At 43.2% G+C, this 18,385-nt stretch overlaps 1 protein-coding gene across 1 annotated transcript in view; it reads left to right on the forward strand.

Annotated features, from left to right (window-relative positions):
- The window catches only part of FMNL1 (formin like 1), a 382,798-nt gene that overhangs the window by 173,450 nt on the left and 190,963 nt on the right, over positions 1-18,385 (forward strand). The window contains exon 2 of the mRNA XM_078645122.1: positions 17,051-17,134. Within this exon, the coding sequence (XP_078501248.1) occupies positions 17,051-17,134 (84 nt within the window). The remainder of the gene's footprint in view (positions 1-17,050; positions 17,135-18,385) is intronic.

Genomic DNA, 18,385 nt, shown 5'->3' on the forward strand with positions numbered 1-18,385 from the left:
AATTCTAATTTTGCAATACTTCATTTGTGGACAAATCAAAATCCCATAAGGCAGATTTAGAAATAAATGGTAGTAAATGAGCATCGAATTGCCTCTATCTTAGAGAAGTCATAACTTTGTGACCTCATGTACACCGTATTATGAGTTCATAAATTACGTTGCGTGGGATCAAGTTAAAAACACAAAACCTGTTAGTAAGATGAACGTCAACAAGTTCATGTAGCAATGACAATACAAATAAAATTATTTATAGCTGTTTGTCTAAAGGAAACATACAGTATGTTCAGATTAATCACCAAGGAAATATTGCATCTCCTGGTCGAAATTCAAACCGTGGTCAACGGATCGAAGACGAAGAATCCAAGTGGCCTCTTGTCGTCTAAGCTTAAGTTCCCTGTTGCCACCTCTGATACCTATAGGGACAGTATCTATCCCATAGAAGGACACTCGTTTCTCGATACTCTGATCACAGCATGCAGCCGCATGCAATGCTACTGGGTACCTTGGATCCTGCTTGTGGATAGCTCTGATATGTTCTGCTATTCTCTCTTTCAGTGGGCGAATGGTGCTGCCTACATATATCTTCTTGCAGACACATTCAATGATGTATACTACGAAACGTGTAGTGCAATTAATGTTTTCTTTGATGGTATATCTGTTACCTGTTGTGTCATAGAATTCTTTTGTCTTGTGTTTAGCCCATCGGCACATGGAGCAAAAGCCACATTTGAAAAAGCCTATATTTTTGGTTGTGAGCCAGTTGGACGTAGCTTGCCTGGGAGTAGTAGGACTAAGTCTGTTTCTCAAAGTTCTCCCTCTTCTGTATGTGATTTGTGGATGTTCTCCTATAAACTCTTGGATGCTCTTGTCGGCTCTTAGGATGTTCCAATGTTTTGTAAAGCTCCTGCGGAGTGATCTGTTATGGCTATTAAAATCAGTTATCAATCGAATTCTTTTGGAGCTAGTTTCAGTAACTGTGTGCTTCTTCTTGAGTGTGTCTGCTCTAGTAATCTTCTTAACACGAGTGGTTGCTTTGTCAAGAAGATCGTCTGAGTAGCCTCTTTTTTTGAAACGTGTTTGCATTTCTCTCAAATTGTGGTCAAATTGTCTGTCATTGCTACAATTCCTACGTGCTCTTAAAAATTCACCATAGGGGATGGTGCTGATTTGGTGAGGAGGATGGGCACTCTGTGCATGCAAGATCGCGTTACAGGCGGTGCTTTTTCTAAACAATCTGCTATTTAGTTTGTTGTCAGAAATATAGATTTCTAAATCGAGGAATTCAACTTTTTCTGTGCTGGAACTGATGGTGAAACTCATATCCCAAGTGTTGTTGTTCAAATGTTTGTGGAAATCCATTAAAAGCTCTTGTGAGCCAGACCAGATTAAAAAACAATCGTCTATGTACCTCCCCCAGAAAACTATGGAATCCACGAAAGTTGCACCCTTCGTGCCCCAGATGAGGTCTTTCTCGAGTGCGCCCATTAACAAATTCGCAAAGGAGGGCGAGAATTTGGAGCCCATGGCTACGCCTTTAATCTGTTTGTACCATGAATAGTTAAACATGAATACATTATTTTTCAGGATGAGTTCCATCATAGTAGCCAGCATATTAGTGTGTTGCCACATGGTGGCAGGTCTATTGTGCAATGCCTTAGTGACTGTTTCTAAACCTAGTTCTGGTTGGATGCTGGTGTATAGAGCCACCACATCCAAGGTTGCTAGAATGTTGCCTGATTGCCACTGTAGATCGGAGAGTAGGCTCAAAATATGTTTGGTGTCTTGAATATAGGACGGAAGGTTACGAACAAGGGGTCCCAAAAATAGATCAACGTATTCTGCTAGTTTCTCAGTAGGTCCCCCTATACCGGATATGATGGGCCTCCCAGGAGGGAATGGGAGATCTTTGTGTACTTTCGGTAGGGTGTACAAACAAGGAAACGTAGGTTTAAAGACTTTTAGGTAAAGAAATTCGTCTTCATTGAGTAGACCCTCCTCTTTCCATGTGAGAAGGTATCTGTTAATCACTGTGGTAAGGGAAGCCATAGGGTTGTGGTCTAGTGGTTGATAGCACGTGTTGTCATTAAGTTGACCAAGTATCTCATCTTGATAATCTTTCTTGTTCATAACCACAATATTCCCCCCTTTATCCGCCTCCCTGATAATGATGTCTTGGTCTTTGGTGAGGGTATTGAGAGCGGCCCGTTCCCCCGGTGTTAAATTGTCTCTGTATCTGAAAGTATGATGGTTTCTTACTTTATCCATTTTGTCTATGTCTTCTAGAACTCTTTTATGAAAATTGTCTATAGAATTCCCTCCTGGCAAGGTTGGAATCCATTTGGATTTGGACTTTAGTCCGCTAGCAATACTGTAATCGGACTCAATATTAAGTTCTTCAAGTAATCTCTCCATGTCATAGGGAGTGTGTTCATCATCAGTTAAGGAGAGTAAAAGCTGAGTAGCATGAATATCATTAATTGTTAAAGTACTAGGTTCAAAATCAGTAGGAATGTTCTTAGATTGTTTATTCGACAGATTTCTATTAGAAAAATGCTTCTTAAGCTTCAAATTCCGCACAAACTTAAACAGATCAATTTTGAGTTTACAAATGTCAGTGTAAGCATATGGATTGAAATTTAGACCTTTACTTAGAAGGGAGATGGAGGTAGGAGACAGTGGTTTAGAGGATAAATTTATCACTTGAACATCCCCGCCCTCGTTGTCCACTATTTCAGATTGTTCCCCGACCTGAGTTTCCTCCTGTATTCGTCTACATTTCCCCCTTCTGCCCCTACGGGTTTTGGATTTTGTAAACGATTGCCTTTCCTGATCCGTTGTATCTCGCATAAAAAAGGTGTACTTTCGCTGTCAGTTCTATTTGTATCATCTTCACTGACACTGATGGTGCTAAGTGATGTGTTGCTGGAAGAGGCAGAACTCGCCTCTGCTTCTACAAGTTTGTCCTTTCTTTTTAGTGTGGGTTTCTTAATCATGAAGTCATATTTTCTATCATAAGTAAAGATTCTGCCCTCTGCATAGTCAGCCTCGTCTCTCTTTAGCTGTCTGGCTTTGCGGTTCTTAATCTCATTCTGGTGTTTCAGTAGAATCTCATCTAATGTGGTGTAATTCTTTACTGTGGATTCAGGACGGTTCAAGTCTTTAATCTCCTGTTCAAGAGTGGCAATTTCGGTTTGGAGTTTCGTAACCTTTCGGTCTGAACTCTCAATTAAAATGTCCATGAGGGTGTATGAGTTGTTGGTGAGGGAATCTTCCCATTTAACTAGGAGATCACCATCCAGATCGTCATAGATAGGAAAAATCTGTGCCCTTAGACCCCTTGGTATGCGTCTAAGTCTAACGTATTGTTTCAAGGTGGTGCCATCCCACCATCTTGAATTTTCCTGTTTTTTTAATTTCTCCAATTTAACAAACTTGTCTCTGAGACCTTCTTGCTTAGTGACACTAGGTGTGCCGCTAGTGGCAGCTCTGTGTGTTGACATACCCTTAGCAAGGTTGTCAAATAGTTCCTCTGCTGCTTTGTCTCTGTTCATGATAAAGGATGGGAAGTGCCTATCCCAAGTGGTGTGTAAGATCACTGCGCGGCGGCTGCCCCCCTCCAATAATAATATACAATTGAGAACAGGGTATTTTACAGATGAGGGAAATACTGGGCGCACAGCTCACTGGTAATTCGCAGTAGCTATGGTGAAACTAAAAGGTGCAAATGGGTAAGAGGCAAGACCCTAAACCTCTCAAAGCTGTGTCAAATAACACAACGTAAACAATCAAAACAGGACCCACTGCACACTATAATGAGAGTTAAAGCATTTCAGATGTCTATTCCAGCTAGATTACTAGTCCACGTGTGTTGGGTGCAGACACATGTAGATTTCTTAGGGGTGACACCCTTAAGGGATGAAGAAATTGCGTCCACGTAACATACCGGGAGAAAAATAAAAAAGGGGAAAGGAGAAATTATTGTTTTCACGCTTGCCCGGTGTCAAAACAAAATATAAATATAAATTCGAGTGCATGGAACTACAATTTAATTAGTGCTTAGAAAGATGAGTTAAAGAATTTTTCTTATAACATACAGGAACAACGAGCACACAGAATTCGATCCGTCCTGTAACGGACAAAAGATCCCGAGTGTGTCAGCCTATGTCGCGGGGGGATCCCATATTAGATTATGGCAGGAAAGTTACCTGATGTAGGTGACCCGGGAATCATCCCCACAGTCCCGCCAGAATAAGAAAATTGTTTAGGAAGGAAATCTTACCCGTAGTGCGGGATGCGACGCCGACAGTTTCAGTATATTCAGTGGTAGTTCCGGGTACAGTCACGTGTTCGGAAGACCCGGAAGTGGATTAAGTACTCAAGAGCAAAAGAACCCGGATTCAGGTGTCTAGAGCGTCAACTTGTAATGCGGATTGTGCTTCGATATTGTTGGAATAACATGCGCTTTAATTGCAACGAGCCCAGAGAGAGTAGCATGCATCAAAGAGCCGATGATAAGTGTAGAGACGCCGTGAGTGTGGAGACCCGGTGTTGCATACATATCTGGGAATTCTCGAGCATGCAGCATGTCACGAATTATTAATGACAATTACCAGAGATCGCGTTTTGTTATACATAACTGTGACATTCGAATCATTATTCTTACTCATACTTTTTGCCAAGGTTATTAGAACCTTACGATAATTCTGTCAGCGTTCACATTATGCAGTAAATTTCTATTATATTTACAATCATAAATCGAATTCTAATTTTGCAATACTTCATTTGTGGACAAATCAAAATCCCATAAGGCAGATTTAGAAATAAATGGTAGTAAATGAGCATCGAATTGCCTCTATCTTAGAGAAGTCATAACTTTGTGACCTCATGTACACCGTATTATGAGTTCATAAATTACGTTGCGTGGGATCAAGTTAAAAACACAAAACCTGTTAGTAAGATGAACGTCAACAAGTTCATGTAGCAATGACAATACAAATAAAATTACATTTATAGCTGTTTGTCTAAAGGAAACATACAGTATGTTCAGATTAATCACCAAGGAAATATTGCATCTCCTGGTCGAAATTCAAACCGTGGTCAACGGATCGAAGACGAAGAATCCAAGTGGCCTCTTGTCGTCTAAGCTTAAGTTCCCTGTTGCCACCTCTGATACCTATAGGGACAGTATCTATCCCATAGAAGGACACTCGTTTCTCGATACTCTGATCACAGCATGCAGCCGCATGCAATGCTACTGGGTACCTTGGATCCTGCTTGTGGATAGCTCTGATATGTTCTGCTATTCTCTCTTTCAGTGGGCGAATGGTGCTGCCTACATATATCTTCTTGCAGACACATTCAATGATGTATACTACGAAACGTGTAGTGCAATTAATGTTTTCTTTGATGGTATATCTGTTACCTGTTGTGTCATAGAATTCTTTTGTCTTGTGTTTAGCCCATCGGCACATGGAGCAAAAGCCACATTTGAAAAAGCCTATATTTTTGGTTGTGAGCCAGTTGGACGTAGCTTGCCTGGGAGTAGTAGGACTAAGTCTGTTTCTCAAAGTTCTCCCTCTTCTGTATGTGATTTGTGGATGTTCTCCTATAAACTCTTGGATGCTCTTGTCGGCTCTTAGGATGTTCCAATGTTTTCTAAAGCTCCTGCGGAGTGATCTGTTATGGCTATTAAAATCAGTTATCAATCGAATTCTTTTGGAGCTAGTTTCAGTAACTGCGTGCTTCTTCTTGAGTGTGTCTGCTCTAGTAATCTTCTTAACACGAGTGGTTGCTTTGTCAAGAAGATCGTCTGAGTAGCCTCTTTTATTGAAACGTGTTTGCATTTCTCTCAAATTGTGGTCAAATTCTCTGTCATTGCTACAATTCCTAGGTGCTCTTAAAAATTCACCATAGGGGATGGTGCTGATTTGGTGAGGAGGATGGGCACTCTGTGCATGCAAGATCGCGTTACAGGCGGTGCTTTTTCTAAACAATCTGCTATTTAGTTTGTTGTCAGAAATATAGATTTCTAAATCGAGGAATTCAACTTTTTCTGTCCTGGAACTGATGGTGAAACTCATATCCCAAGTGTTGTTGTTCAAATGTTTGTGGAAATACATTAAAAGCTCTTGTGAGCCAGACCAGATTAAAAAACAATCGTCTATGTACCTCCCCCAGAAAACTATGGAATCCACGAAAGTTGCACCCTTCGTGCCCCAGATGAGGTCTTTCTCGAGTGCGCCCATGAACAAATTCGCAAAGGAGGGCGAGAATTTGGAGCCCATGGCTACGCCTTTAATCTGTTTGTACCATGAATTGTTAAACATGAATACATTATTTTTCAGGATGAGTTCCATCATAGTAGCCAGCATATTAGTGTGTTGCCACATGGTGGCAGGTCTATTGTGCAATGCCTTAGTGACTGTTTCTAAACCTAGTTCTGGTTGGATGCTGGTGTATAGAGCCACCACATCCAAGGTTGCTAGAATGTTGCCTGATTGCCACTGTAGATCGGAGAGTAGGCTCAAAATATGTTTGGTGTCTTGAATATAGGACGGAAGGTTACGAACAAGGGGTCCCAAAAATAGATCAACGTATTCTGCTAGTTTCTCAGTAGGTCCCCCTATACCGGATATGATGGGCCTCCCAGGAGGGAATGGGAGATCTTTGTGTACTTTCGGTAGGGTGTACAAACAAGGAAACGTAGGTTTAAAGACTTTTAGGTAAAGAAATTTGTCTTCATTGAGTAGACCCTCCTCTTTCCATGTGAGAAGGTATCTGTTAATCACTGTGGTAAGGGAAGCCATAGGGTTGTGGTCTAGTGGTTGATAGCACGTGTTGTCATTAAGTTGACCAAGTATCTCATCTTGATATTCTTTCTTGTTCATAACCACAATATTCCCCCCTTTATCCGCCTCCCTGATAATGATGTCTTGGTCTTTGGTGAGGGTATTGAGAGCGGCCCGTTCCCCCGGTGTTAAATTGTCTCTGTATCTGAAAGTATGATGGTTTCTTACTTTATCCATTTTGTCTATGTCTTCTAGAACTCTTTTATGAAAATTGTCTATAGAATTCCCTCCTGGCAAGGTTGGAATCCATTTGGATTTGGACTTTAGTCCGCTAGCAATACTGTAATCGGACTCAATATTAAGTTCTTCAAGTAATCTCTCCATGTCATAGGGAGTGTGTTCATCATCAGTTAAGGAGAGTAAAAGCTGAGTAGCATGAATATCATTAATTGTTAAAGTACTAGGGTCAAAATCAGTAGGAATGTTCTTAGATTGTTTATTCGACAGATTTCTATTAGAAAAATGCTTCTTAAGCTTCAAATTCCGCACAAACTTAAACAGATCAATTTTGAGTTTACAAATGTCAGTGTAAGCATATGGATTGAAATTTAGACCTTTACTTAGAAGGGAGATGGAGGTAGGAGACAGTGGTTTAGAGGATAAATTTATCACTTGAACATCCCCGCCCTCGTTGTCCACTATTTCAGATTGTTCCCCGACCTGAGTTTCCTCCTGTATTCGTCTATCACTGTCCATGTAGCTTCTATTCCCTTCCACCCGTTCCCCTTCAAGTTGCTTTTTTTCTTTGCCACACCCTTACCCTGCACTCTACGCAACTGCACTCTACGCCACTGCACTCTACGCCACTGCACTCCACACCACTCTACTCTGCACCACTCCACTCTACTCTACCCTACTTCACTCTATGCCACTCTACTGTACACCCCACCACTCTACTCTATGCCTTCTACTCTACGCCACTCTATTCTGCGCCACTTCACTCTGCACCCTGCACTCTACGGCACTCTATGCCACTGCACTCTATGCCACTCTACTCAGCACCACTCTACTTTATGCCACTGCACTCTGTCACTGCACTCTATGCCACTGCACTCTACTGTGCACCACTCTATGCGACTGTACTCTATGCTTTGAATGCTTTGTTTGGTTAGAGGAATATTTCAAGAGGGGGGTATTTTAATTTTTGGGCTACTCCCTTGCCGCCACTCCACTCTATGCCTCTCTAGTGTACCCCTCTCCACTCCACGCCCATCTACTCTACTTAACTCCACTGTATGACAATCCACTTTATGCCATTACACTCTACACCACTCTACTCTATGCCAGCCCACTCCACTCCACCTTGCGCCGCTTCATTCCACTCTAAGCCACTCTACTTTACCCTACTTCACTCTACTCTATGCCACTGCACTCGGTCCCTGCACTCTACTCTACACCACTCTATGCAACTGTACTCAATGCTTTGAATGCTTTGTTTAGTTAGAGCTATATTTCAATAGAGGGTAGTTAAATTTTTTGGCTACTCATTTGCCCTCCACTCCACTCTACGCCTCTCTAGTGTACCCCACTCCAGTCTACACCCTTCTACTCTACTTAACTCCACTGTATGGCAATCCACTCTATACCTCTCCACTCTGCACCACTCTACTCTATGCCAGCCCACTCCACTCTACGCCACTCCACTCTACGCCGCTTCATTCCACTCTAAGCCACTCTACTTTTCCCTACTTCACTCTACTCTACGCCACTCTAAGCACCTCCAAGTCACTGAATGACACCCCAAGCCACTCTACATCACATTACTGTATCCCACCCTACTCTACTCCACACTGTTGTAAAATACATTGGCAAAGCTAATAGCTTTCACCTAGGCAAAACCTATGTGATCTGCCAATGCTTGTTTTAAGAATAGAGATGAATGGGCGAACAGCCGCTGAGTTGAAGGGAAGTGTATGTTTCCCCCTGTCCCATTGCATGTAGCCTCTCCATCCTAGTATCAATGCTATGAATGTTAGGCAGCAGATGATGTATGCACCTCTGGGAAAGAGCGCATTCTTAAACGTATGTCCCTCAGGCAAGCGCCTTCTGACCAATCAACCCCACCTTCATTCCAGGCCGGCAGCATGGCCACTTCTGTCTGACATGTCCCTCCTGCTTCAATATTCACTTTACCTGTCCGCCATCATACATTTTAAAAAACACTAATGCATCCTGGAGTGGAAAAGGTATGGGAGACTGCGAGTGGCCTCCTTTTGCATGCACCTGTATGCAGGAGATGTGATTGAGCGACATGTCAAAGGCAGAGAAATCCTACCCCTCTGTAACATTCTCTCTATCCTATCTCTTTCTCTCTTCTATTTCTATTCTGCTATTTTACTTATTCTATTCTAGAACTCTGATCTTTCATTCCTTAGCTGCTCTTTGACTAAGAGGCGCTGCTCTGCTGTGGGTCCGTATTGAGATACTTTTAAAAGACTTTTAAATAAAGTCTCAACTTTATTGAAGACATACCCGTGTCTGTCCTCTCATTCCTCGGTACACCCTCCCTCCACTTTTATCTTCCACGCCTTTGGATAAATTCAAGGTTTAAACCATTATCTATAGAATACGGGTAGGGGACCAGAACATCCCCCAAACTCACTTACAGAGGTGATCTAGAGAAAACATCTCCTCACCTAAAACTGCATCATCACAAACAAAATGGATGCCAGAATGCCCCTTTATTTGATGATGTAAGGAAGGGTTCTGAGACTATTGTGACATAATTGTCTGAACAACCACCTTAGAGACAAGCTTCCTTGTCAGAGTGAACCCATCCTGTGCGCAGAGCAGAAGGCTCTGAAGAGTGTGCTCATTTCTGTTTGTTGGCGGCAGGAGCGTCTGCCTTCTGGCGCTGTATCTCTGGAAGGTTCTACCAGTTGCTCCTCGACCAGCAGCTAGCTTTCTGTTTTGCTGAAGATCCTCCTTTTCTGCTGGACCCGTTTATTGTAAAGTTGAAGTGTGGTTCTTTACTTCACATATCAGAAACTAAGCACGTTTGCTTTCAGTTCTCCTTATTGTAAGTAATGAGAGGGCGAAGACAAGGAGGGTATCTGGGGAGGGCGAGTCAAGGGGGAGGAGACACAAGGAGATGAGAGAGGGCATGGGGAGGGTTTGAGGGCATGGGGTGTAAGGGAGATAGGAGGAAATGATGGAAGGAGACAGGAAGGAATAAGAGGGAAAGGTTACTGGTATATGCTGTAGGCAGGACTTTAAGTGGGATAAAAAAACTGTGGGGGGTCTCTCATAGGGCGTGGCCGTTGTAATTAAGGGTGTGGCCTAAAACACTCAAGCTAAAAATCTGTACTTAGAATACTGGTATTTTGCTATTTCTGTTGATTTATCCAGCTAATTAACACAAGAAATAACATTACATTTACAACATGCCCGGACTATTGCAAATGTTTGTAAATTGCATAAGATATATAAGCAACAACTATTACTTCGTTGTATATAATATTGAAAATGCTTCCGTTCTTGCGGGCGAGGTTGTGGGGTGAGGCTAGAGTTGTTGACTTTTGAGCTGAGAAAGCAGGTTCGAGCTTCACGTCGGCTCAACATCCTGTGATTCAAAAACATGAATATGTGCTTGTGTTATGTAACTGGTGCTCATGGTTGCTCCAAGTTTGCGCTATATACTACTGAAAAATTAGTCTCTTTGAAGCTGAATCAAAAGCAACGACGGATGGCACTATCACAGAGTGAAGCTTTTTTTTCCACCCTGAAGGTAAAAATGGAGAGCCCGATAGGGACCTGTTTCAGCACCTTGTTTTAAGAACTGCTGGCGCTGAACACTGGCAGGAAAGGCAAACGGGCGAAGGGTAAGAGGTTGTGGTGTAACGGACAGAGCTGCCGACTTTGGAGCTGAGGAACCAGGTTTGAGGCTCGGCGTCCGCTCAACATCCTGTGATTCTGGGCAAATCACTTAACCTCCCCGTGACTACCAAAAATGAATGTGTCCTTGTGTAACCTAACTGGGGCTCATGTAAAGTGCTCCAATACCTTTCGGTCGAGTCTGCGCTATATATAACTGCCAAAAATAAAAAAACAAGCATTTACAATGCAACGGTTTCGCCTTTGGAAAAGTTATAGCTATTGGCAATGTAAATGACAATGCCATTTATTTATCTGTTTTCAAAACCAACACATAAATACAAATTTTGTCATTTACAATGCCAATAGCTCAAACTTTTCCAAAGGCAAAACCGTTGCATTGTAAATGTTTGTTTAATTTAGGTGCTCACAAGTTTCAGGTGGCAAGCATCTAATGCCTTCACCAAACAATATATTTAGCCATCAACAAGGGTGCTAGAAAAAGGAACTAAAAAAATTAAAGAACGGAAATAAGGAAGTTTGTGTTAAATTACATTAGGGAGGCACAAGTAAAAAAAATCATAGAATGCAATACAGTGGGACACAGAAGAGTACACAACGATATAGATGTGATCGTGAAATGTGTACATGAAACGATAGTAATGAATAAAGAGAAGATAAATAATGACACATTGAAAAATGACAAATGCGCAGAACAAAGGTCGAAATCCATCCACCGGTGGGAAAAGCACGTCTGTTCCGGACCTAGAAACGCCAATATATAGTGGATTTCCACTGGTAATGAACTTCTATATCCTGTTTATAACCACACGTTTTTGCCATGGTGCATCATAACAACCCTCTCCAGCCTCCACATCAATTGAAAGACCTACGTGTGCGTACGGAACTATACTTCATAAAGCTAAGAGCGTATTTAATATGAACTATGTAAATTTCGAATAACAAAATAAATGGAAAAACCTAAATGAACGTAAACAATCGCGTGTGTTGTGTATATTGTAAGAGACAGGCGTGAGAAGAGGCAGGGTCTGCTGTCTACATACGTCTATTAGACTGCAGCCGAACCAGCCTTTTCGCGCCCTTTCCTGTTTCGCGGGAGATTACAACTGCATTTAGACCAATTTTCCCAACGTAACAGGTCTATATGCCAACCCACCGGCGCCCGGAATGATCGTGAACTCACGTCTTACCTTCCGTCAGAAGATCCTGAAAATCCGAGTGCCTCTACTATACCAAGGACCTTTTCTGAATTCAATGTATTTGAGGACCCCGGGAGTAAATTCAGAAAGCGGGCTTTAAAACTGATTGACGGGCAAGGGGCGGTCTGAGAAGAATTTTAGCCGCTGTCTTTCTCAGTGATACTTGCTATTGGGTACACGAATGAGCCCGCCCCAAAAGAGACGGCCCAACCATCGCTAGCATACCTCGCTTGCATGCAGCACCGGAAAAGACCTTTCTGCTGCACCGGAAGACGTGGTCCAATGGCAACAGAGCCGGCACCGCTGACTGAGCGCATCCACCTAGTATTTGCGCACTACTGTCAACCTACTATCCTGTAATGTGCAGATACAGTTCTTATAGCACATGTCCGAACTCTGATCAAGGTATTGTGTGGTTAATTAAAGTAATATAAAGGACGATAAGAATACAACGTACGGTTGTCAGAGTGCCTTTATTCTGCATGTATCCAACATCAGCTCCTCATACATTAATAACAAATCAGCTGTCAGTTTCAACTGTTAGCATTAGACCACCTCAAGACATCAAAATTAAGGGAGGGAGGAGGCACGGGAGGGCGAGGACAGGGGAATGAATGGACGGGGGTGGGATGGGAGTGCGTGTAGGGATTCGGGGGCGTGCTCTCCCCTTCCCATTGGCTGGAAGGTAAAATTCCAGCCAATGGGAAGAGGAGAGGGCGTGACTTAAAAAAAGACATGGAAACGCCCCCGAATCGCGTCAAGGCGGGCCCTGAACTCAGTGACGCTCCTCTCCTCCAATGGCTGGCCAGCATTTACGAGGCCAGCCAATGGAGAAGAGGGGCGTGTTCAGGCCCCCTACTACTAACAAAAGATTTCGGCTCCGCCCACCCACTGCTAACGCAGTGGGACGGTAGCCGAAACCTAAAAAGGGGAAATGGGTTGTTGTAAGGGAATGGGGTGAGAAGTAAAAGAATGAGAGGTAAAGGAGATGGAGGACATGGAGCAAGAAGGAATAGGAGAGAAGGAGATAGGTGGAGAGGGATCCAAAGAAAAGTGAACTGAAAGGAAGGGGTGAGAGCAAGAGGACTGGAAGCTGGTGAAAGGGAAGGGGAAGAGTGAAAGGGTGAGAGTGAAGAATGAAAAAAAAAGGACAGGGGTCACAAGGGATGGAAACTAGGGGAAAGGTGAGAGAGAAGAGTGGAAGAGAGAGAAGGTCACTGCTAAGTTATCACACTTATCTATTTATGATAAGTAATTCTGTTTATTGAAGAATAAAGAAGCAGGTACAATCTGTCTAACTAGACAGTACGATGTTCAAAGCAGATCTGAGCAACCGCTCCTGCTTCACATTCCATGTTCCATGAAACGTGAGACAAAGAGCGTGCATGAAAACATGTGTCTCGTGAATAGGAGCGTGTACATAACTATGAACAACATAACACATCCCCTTTGGAATACAATGAAAAAAAAATTAAAATAGAACTATAAAGATAATAGCGTCATCCTCTTCCTTTTGTTAAAAAAAATAAATAAATAAAAGTAAAAGCATAAAACACAATATTTACAAAGGAAAATTCTCAGAAATGTAGTCTGCAAGCCAAACTGGAGGTCTCTTTTCCCGTTTTGGATTCCTGGAAAAAAATGTTAGGTTCCCATTCCATGTTCCATGAAACGTGAGACAAAGAGCGTGCATGAAAACATGTGTCTCGTGAATGAGAGCGTGTACATAACTATGAACAACATAACAGTCACGAAATTTAAAGGAAAGAGGTACAGTACCGAAAAGGATAAGAGGACAGTAGAAGCAGTAGGAAAGGATGCGATGAAAGAGGACATACGGACCAAGCATTGGCAAGGCCAGCTTATCTCAGTTGCTTGAGATCTGCGGAGAGTTGCCCAGAAAGAGTCACCTTCAGGATGAGGGGACTGTGTGCGTGCAGCATCTGATGTAAAGCCCCTGACAGTCCCGGATCTGCCTCTGCTGTGGACAGATCCACGCTGCCTGTGTGTGCATCAGGGGTCTACTCTGACACATCAAAGCCATAATGTGACATCAATGACAGCTGTACCCATCTGCGACATGTTATGACTCTTTATTGATTACATGAGCACTTGCAACAGACAGCTAAAGTGGCACTAACGGGATTGGATTGGCCATGCGGGACATGGAGCGACCCCCACTAAACTGGGGCAGTGGCTGCTTTCTGAGCTGTTAGCTCGCGAAGCAGCCCTGAGGGAAGGTTGTTCTCTCCGCCTGTCCCCCCAGAGCCACCCAGCCAGCAACACGCCTTCCTCGCAAGCAGCCACGAAGCAGCGACGAGTTATAGGGGGCTCGGTAGTCTGGCTCGAATAACAAACCATGCATGAAGAGGTGCTGTTTCCTTTCCAGAGCAAATGCAGATATTTACTGTAGCAGTGGCAGGAGCATAGCTCCAAGGGGGGTGTATGTGGTATTACACCCCCCCCCCCCCAAATGTATTCTTTAGTAAATAGTTGGGTGCAAAGTGCTTTCAGTCAGGTAATGTAAAATGTCTGTAAAACTTCATCTGGGATTTTTACATGCCCACACTGACAAAAACACACACACTCACCCTTGTCTATGTTTTTAAGACATTAGAAAATGTTGATTAGTTTGAACATTTTCTCATTTTAAGTGCTCCTACCAATCCACGCCTCTCTCTTTCCACTGGCACTTCGGCCCCCCTCATGTCCGGCTTCTCATATAATGTGTTTAACAAGATGTCCCAGCGTGATTGTTGGGAAGTCTAAAGCTCCCCACCCCACCTCACCACCCAATCATACAGACCATGCTACGCCCCTGAGAAGTGGCTGTAGGCTGGTCCAGAGGTGAAATGGAAGTGCAGCATGGGCCTGGCATCTGTTCTTTATACAGTAGGTGGATGACCCCTCTGAGCAGCCGGTGAAGGAAGATGAAGGACTCCGCAGGAGGCAAGTGCTTTTGTGGTAAAATATATTGTAACAACAGCACCCACGATCGAGAGCTCCCGATGCGTGCGAAGGCGAAGGACTCCGTGAACTGAACAAACGTTCACTGAGTATTTGCACCCATTGTCCCAGCCTCGATCGTGGAACACCATTTTAAAAGAATACAATGAGTGCATGGTACAGAGCACCCATGCACTACAGTGGCACGCGGGGTGCTTTCATACTACAACTTCTCCCTCATTTTGGAGAGAACAACCACAGACAATCATAATAACAAAACTGGTATAATTTATAAAACCACAGCACAACTTAAAATGCAACTGAACATTAGCGATCTAATTCAAAACGTAGTCATCAAACTTGGAAGGCAATTTCCTTAGGCGACTACCTACATCAACATTTTGCTGAGAACCAATGACCCTTTGAACACATTTCTTTGTGGCAGGAAGAATGACATACTGTGAACAAGTGATGTCCCCAGAGCCGCCGTTGTTTACAGACACTGCAACACCTGAATCTGGATCCTGCAACCAACTGGATCAATCAAATTGTTTGAACTCCAGTTTTGTCAATCTCTTGAACGAAAAAGAGTCTGAAAGACACACAAACGACCTATTGTTCCACCAGCCTTTATTCCCGAGCAGTGCTGAGCCATTGCTCACATTTGTCACTTGAACTGGAGAGGAAAACTTCGAAAAACTTTTAGAGACCTTTTTTGGATTTTTAATAAGGACCCAATCATTTATTTCCAGATTCCCAGATCCATATTTTTTTTTAACTCTTGCCATCATCCAGCCTCAAATTCAAGGCATTCTGTTTCTGCATCACCTGAGAAATAAGATGTTTACTCACTACTTGCACTCTCAATACGATGTTTGTTCTGCAACCATTCAGAACATAGGTCCATGTGTACTTTCCTTCCTCTTAAGAGGGTAAAAGGTGGCACCCCAGTTGTGCAATGAGGCGAAATGTTATGACACCAGCCCAATAAATATATATCAGGTCATGTTTACCTTGTCTTTCTGACAGGGGGAGGAACAAACTGATCAGGCACTAAAAATAATGATGATGAAAGACAAAAAATCCTGATCTAAGCGCAATCTAAGCACAAAAAGAAATTACTTTACCAATGCTCGTTTAGGCTTTCTATTGGAACTATTTGGCTGGCGGATGCCGTCCCTCTTGAGATTTGCACTCTATGCTTATGCCCCTTTTTCAGAAAGTTTAACATATAATTCTGTTGTAAACAAAGATACCTTCTTATAAGTAGGAAGTCAGGTAGTCAGTCGTGTAGATTATAAGATGTAGATTCATTATCAAAGATAGGTCTTGGTTACCGGTTAAAAGTAAGATGGTAAATGCCCCACAAGGAGCAGCATCCTTGCTGCTCAGTCCACTCTCATCAATTGACATCCATTGACACCACCCAGGCACTCAGCATTCCATTACGTCACACTCACACTGGCTGAGCAGCAGGGAACTAGGAACTATGGAGAGGATGCATAGCAACAACCAGGTTACAACACATTCAATGTTGTGTGGCTCCAAGAAATCTTGAATTTGCTGAAAATGTATAAATTTATAGTTGTTCCTGCATTTCAACTTCCTTAAGATGGCATTGGAAATAGGGTGAAAGAAAAGAAGGGAAGAGGGTGGGATGTAAGAGAAGGAGAAGGTAAAAGAATGAGACGTGAGAGGAGAAAGAGGGTATGAGAAAAGAAGGTAAAGAAGGATACAAGAGAGAAGGGGTCGTCGGGAGGAAAAGGGAGAAGGGGATCAATGGGAATGGCACAAGAAGAAAAGAAGGAAAGAGGATGGGAACTAGACGAACAACAGGATGAGATGCACAGGGCAAGAGGAAGCAGTGTGAAGCGTGCAGGAGAAAAGAGGGATAACAGGCAAGAGGGCAAGAAAAAGGATGGACTGAAGTGTGAAGAGATAAGGGGATCACAGGGAAAGGGAGTCAAGAGGTGAGAGGTTTGGGACAAGAGGAAAGGAATCAATGTGAAGGCTGTGAGAGAAAAGGTGAGAGGAGAAGGTGCGAGAGTGAATGGAACGAAAGGGGAAGGCATGAGGGAGAATGCTGACAAAAGAGAAGTGGCATGTGTGTAGGTAAACCGGATAAATATTATGAGATGGAATGAGATAAGAAGGCAAAGTGGAGTGTGAATTCGACATGAATGGCGGGAATATTTTTTAAATGTTGTTTTATGTCTCTTGCAGAACTCTATGAATCTCCCACCAGATAAAATGTCCCTCCTGAGGCAGTATGACAACGAGAAGAAGTGGGAACTCATATGTGATCAGGTAAGAAGATTCAACCATGACGCCAGGGGCAGACATTCACATCCAGGAGACCCCTGTCCATAGCAGCTCATTCATACCTGGTTAGGGAAGTTGATTCATACCAGATAAGCTCCCACTGTGGAAGCGCATTCATACCCAGGTGGGCCCTGGTCAGGGAGGTTCATTCATACCTGGGTGAGCCTTGATTAGTGGACTTCATTCATGCCGAGTTCATTCATATCAGATGACGTCTGATTGTTGAAGTTCATTTATACCCTTTTCAAATCTGAGTGTGGGAGTTCATTCATAACCAGGTTTGTCCTGATTAGAGACGTGAATTCAGCCTCGAGTGAGTCTAGACTGTGATAGTTCATTTATATAAGGTGAACTCAGACTGAGGGAGTCCATTCATACCCAGCTAACGCCTGCCTATGGGAGGTTAGTCTTTCCAAGGTAAGATCTAACTTTCACACTTTATCCTTATCCAAGTCAGCTCCAAGTCTGGGAATTCCTTCACACCCTGCTGGACCACCAGAGGTGAGTTCAATCTTATGCAGGTGGACCCTGTTAAGGGACATTCGCTCATACCTAGATGGACCCTGCTTAGGGAGTCCATAACCATGTGAATCCTGTTTAGTTGATACCTGTCCAGGTGAGCACTGATTGCTGTCATTCACAGCAAGTCCACACTCTGCGTGTTCCTTCACAGCTAGGAGATCAGGCTGTGCCTATGGATTGGCCCTCAGCAGTGGGAGCTGCTCTCTCATCCCATCCATACCCAGTGAACGATTTAGACTGCAGTCGCCCGGCACAGGCCAGCTCAGAAGTTGGTCTTGTTATCCTTGGCAAGTGCCCACCTTGAGCTGATGCTCATCGAATGACATACTCAAGGGAATTTGTATGTGTACGCCACATATTGCGTTTTTGATGTCATATTCTGCAGGCATTGGGGTCCTTCCCAGAAAGAGACCGGCTAATAAAATACAAAGTTTATTAAAAAGCAACAATAAATGGCTAGTCCAGGGCCTTGACCTAAAGGTCCGTACTTTTAGATTCTTGTACGTAAAGTTACTACCATCGGTGGTAACAGAAGGCTGCAACCACTTCCAGCAGGGCTGGACCACCAGGAAGTGGTCGGAAGCTAAATGCAATAATAGAATGTATAGGCCTGGACTTCGAGACAGCTTTAGCCGGAATATTATTGTTCCATACATTCATACATGATATACATACATAGAGGCGCCTTTGGCCAGAGGGCTTTATCCATTTAGA

This window comes from Lissotriton helveticus, chromosome 5_1, assembly GCF_964261635.1.
Source record: "Lissotriton helveticus chromosome 5_1, aLisHel1.1, whole genome shotgun sequence".
Lineage (NCBI taxonomy): Eukaryota > Metazoa > Chordata > Amphibia > Caudata > Salamandridae > Lissotriton > Lissotriton helveticus.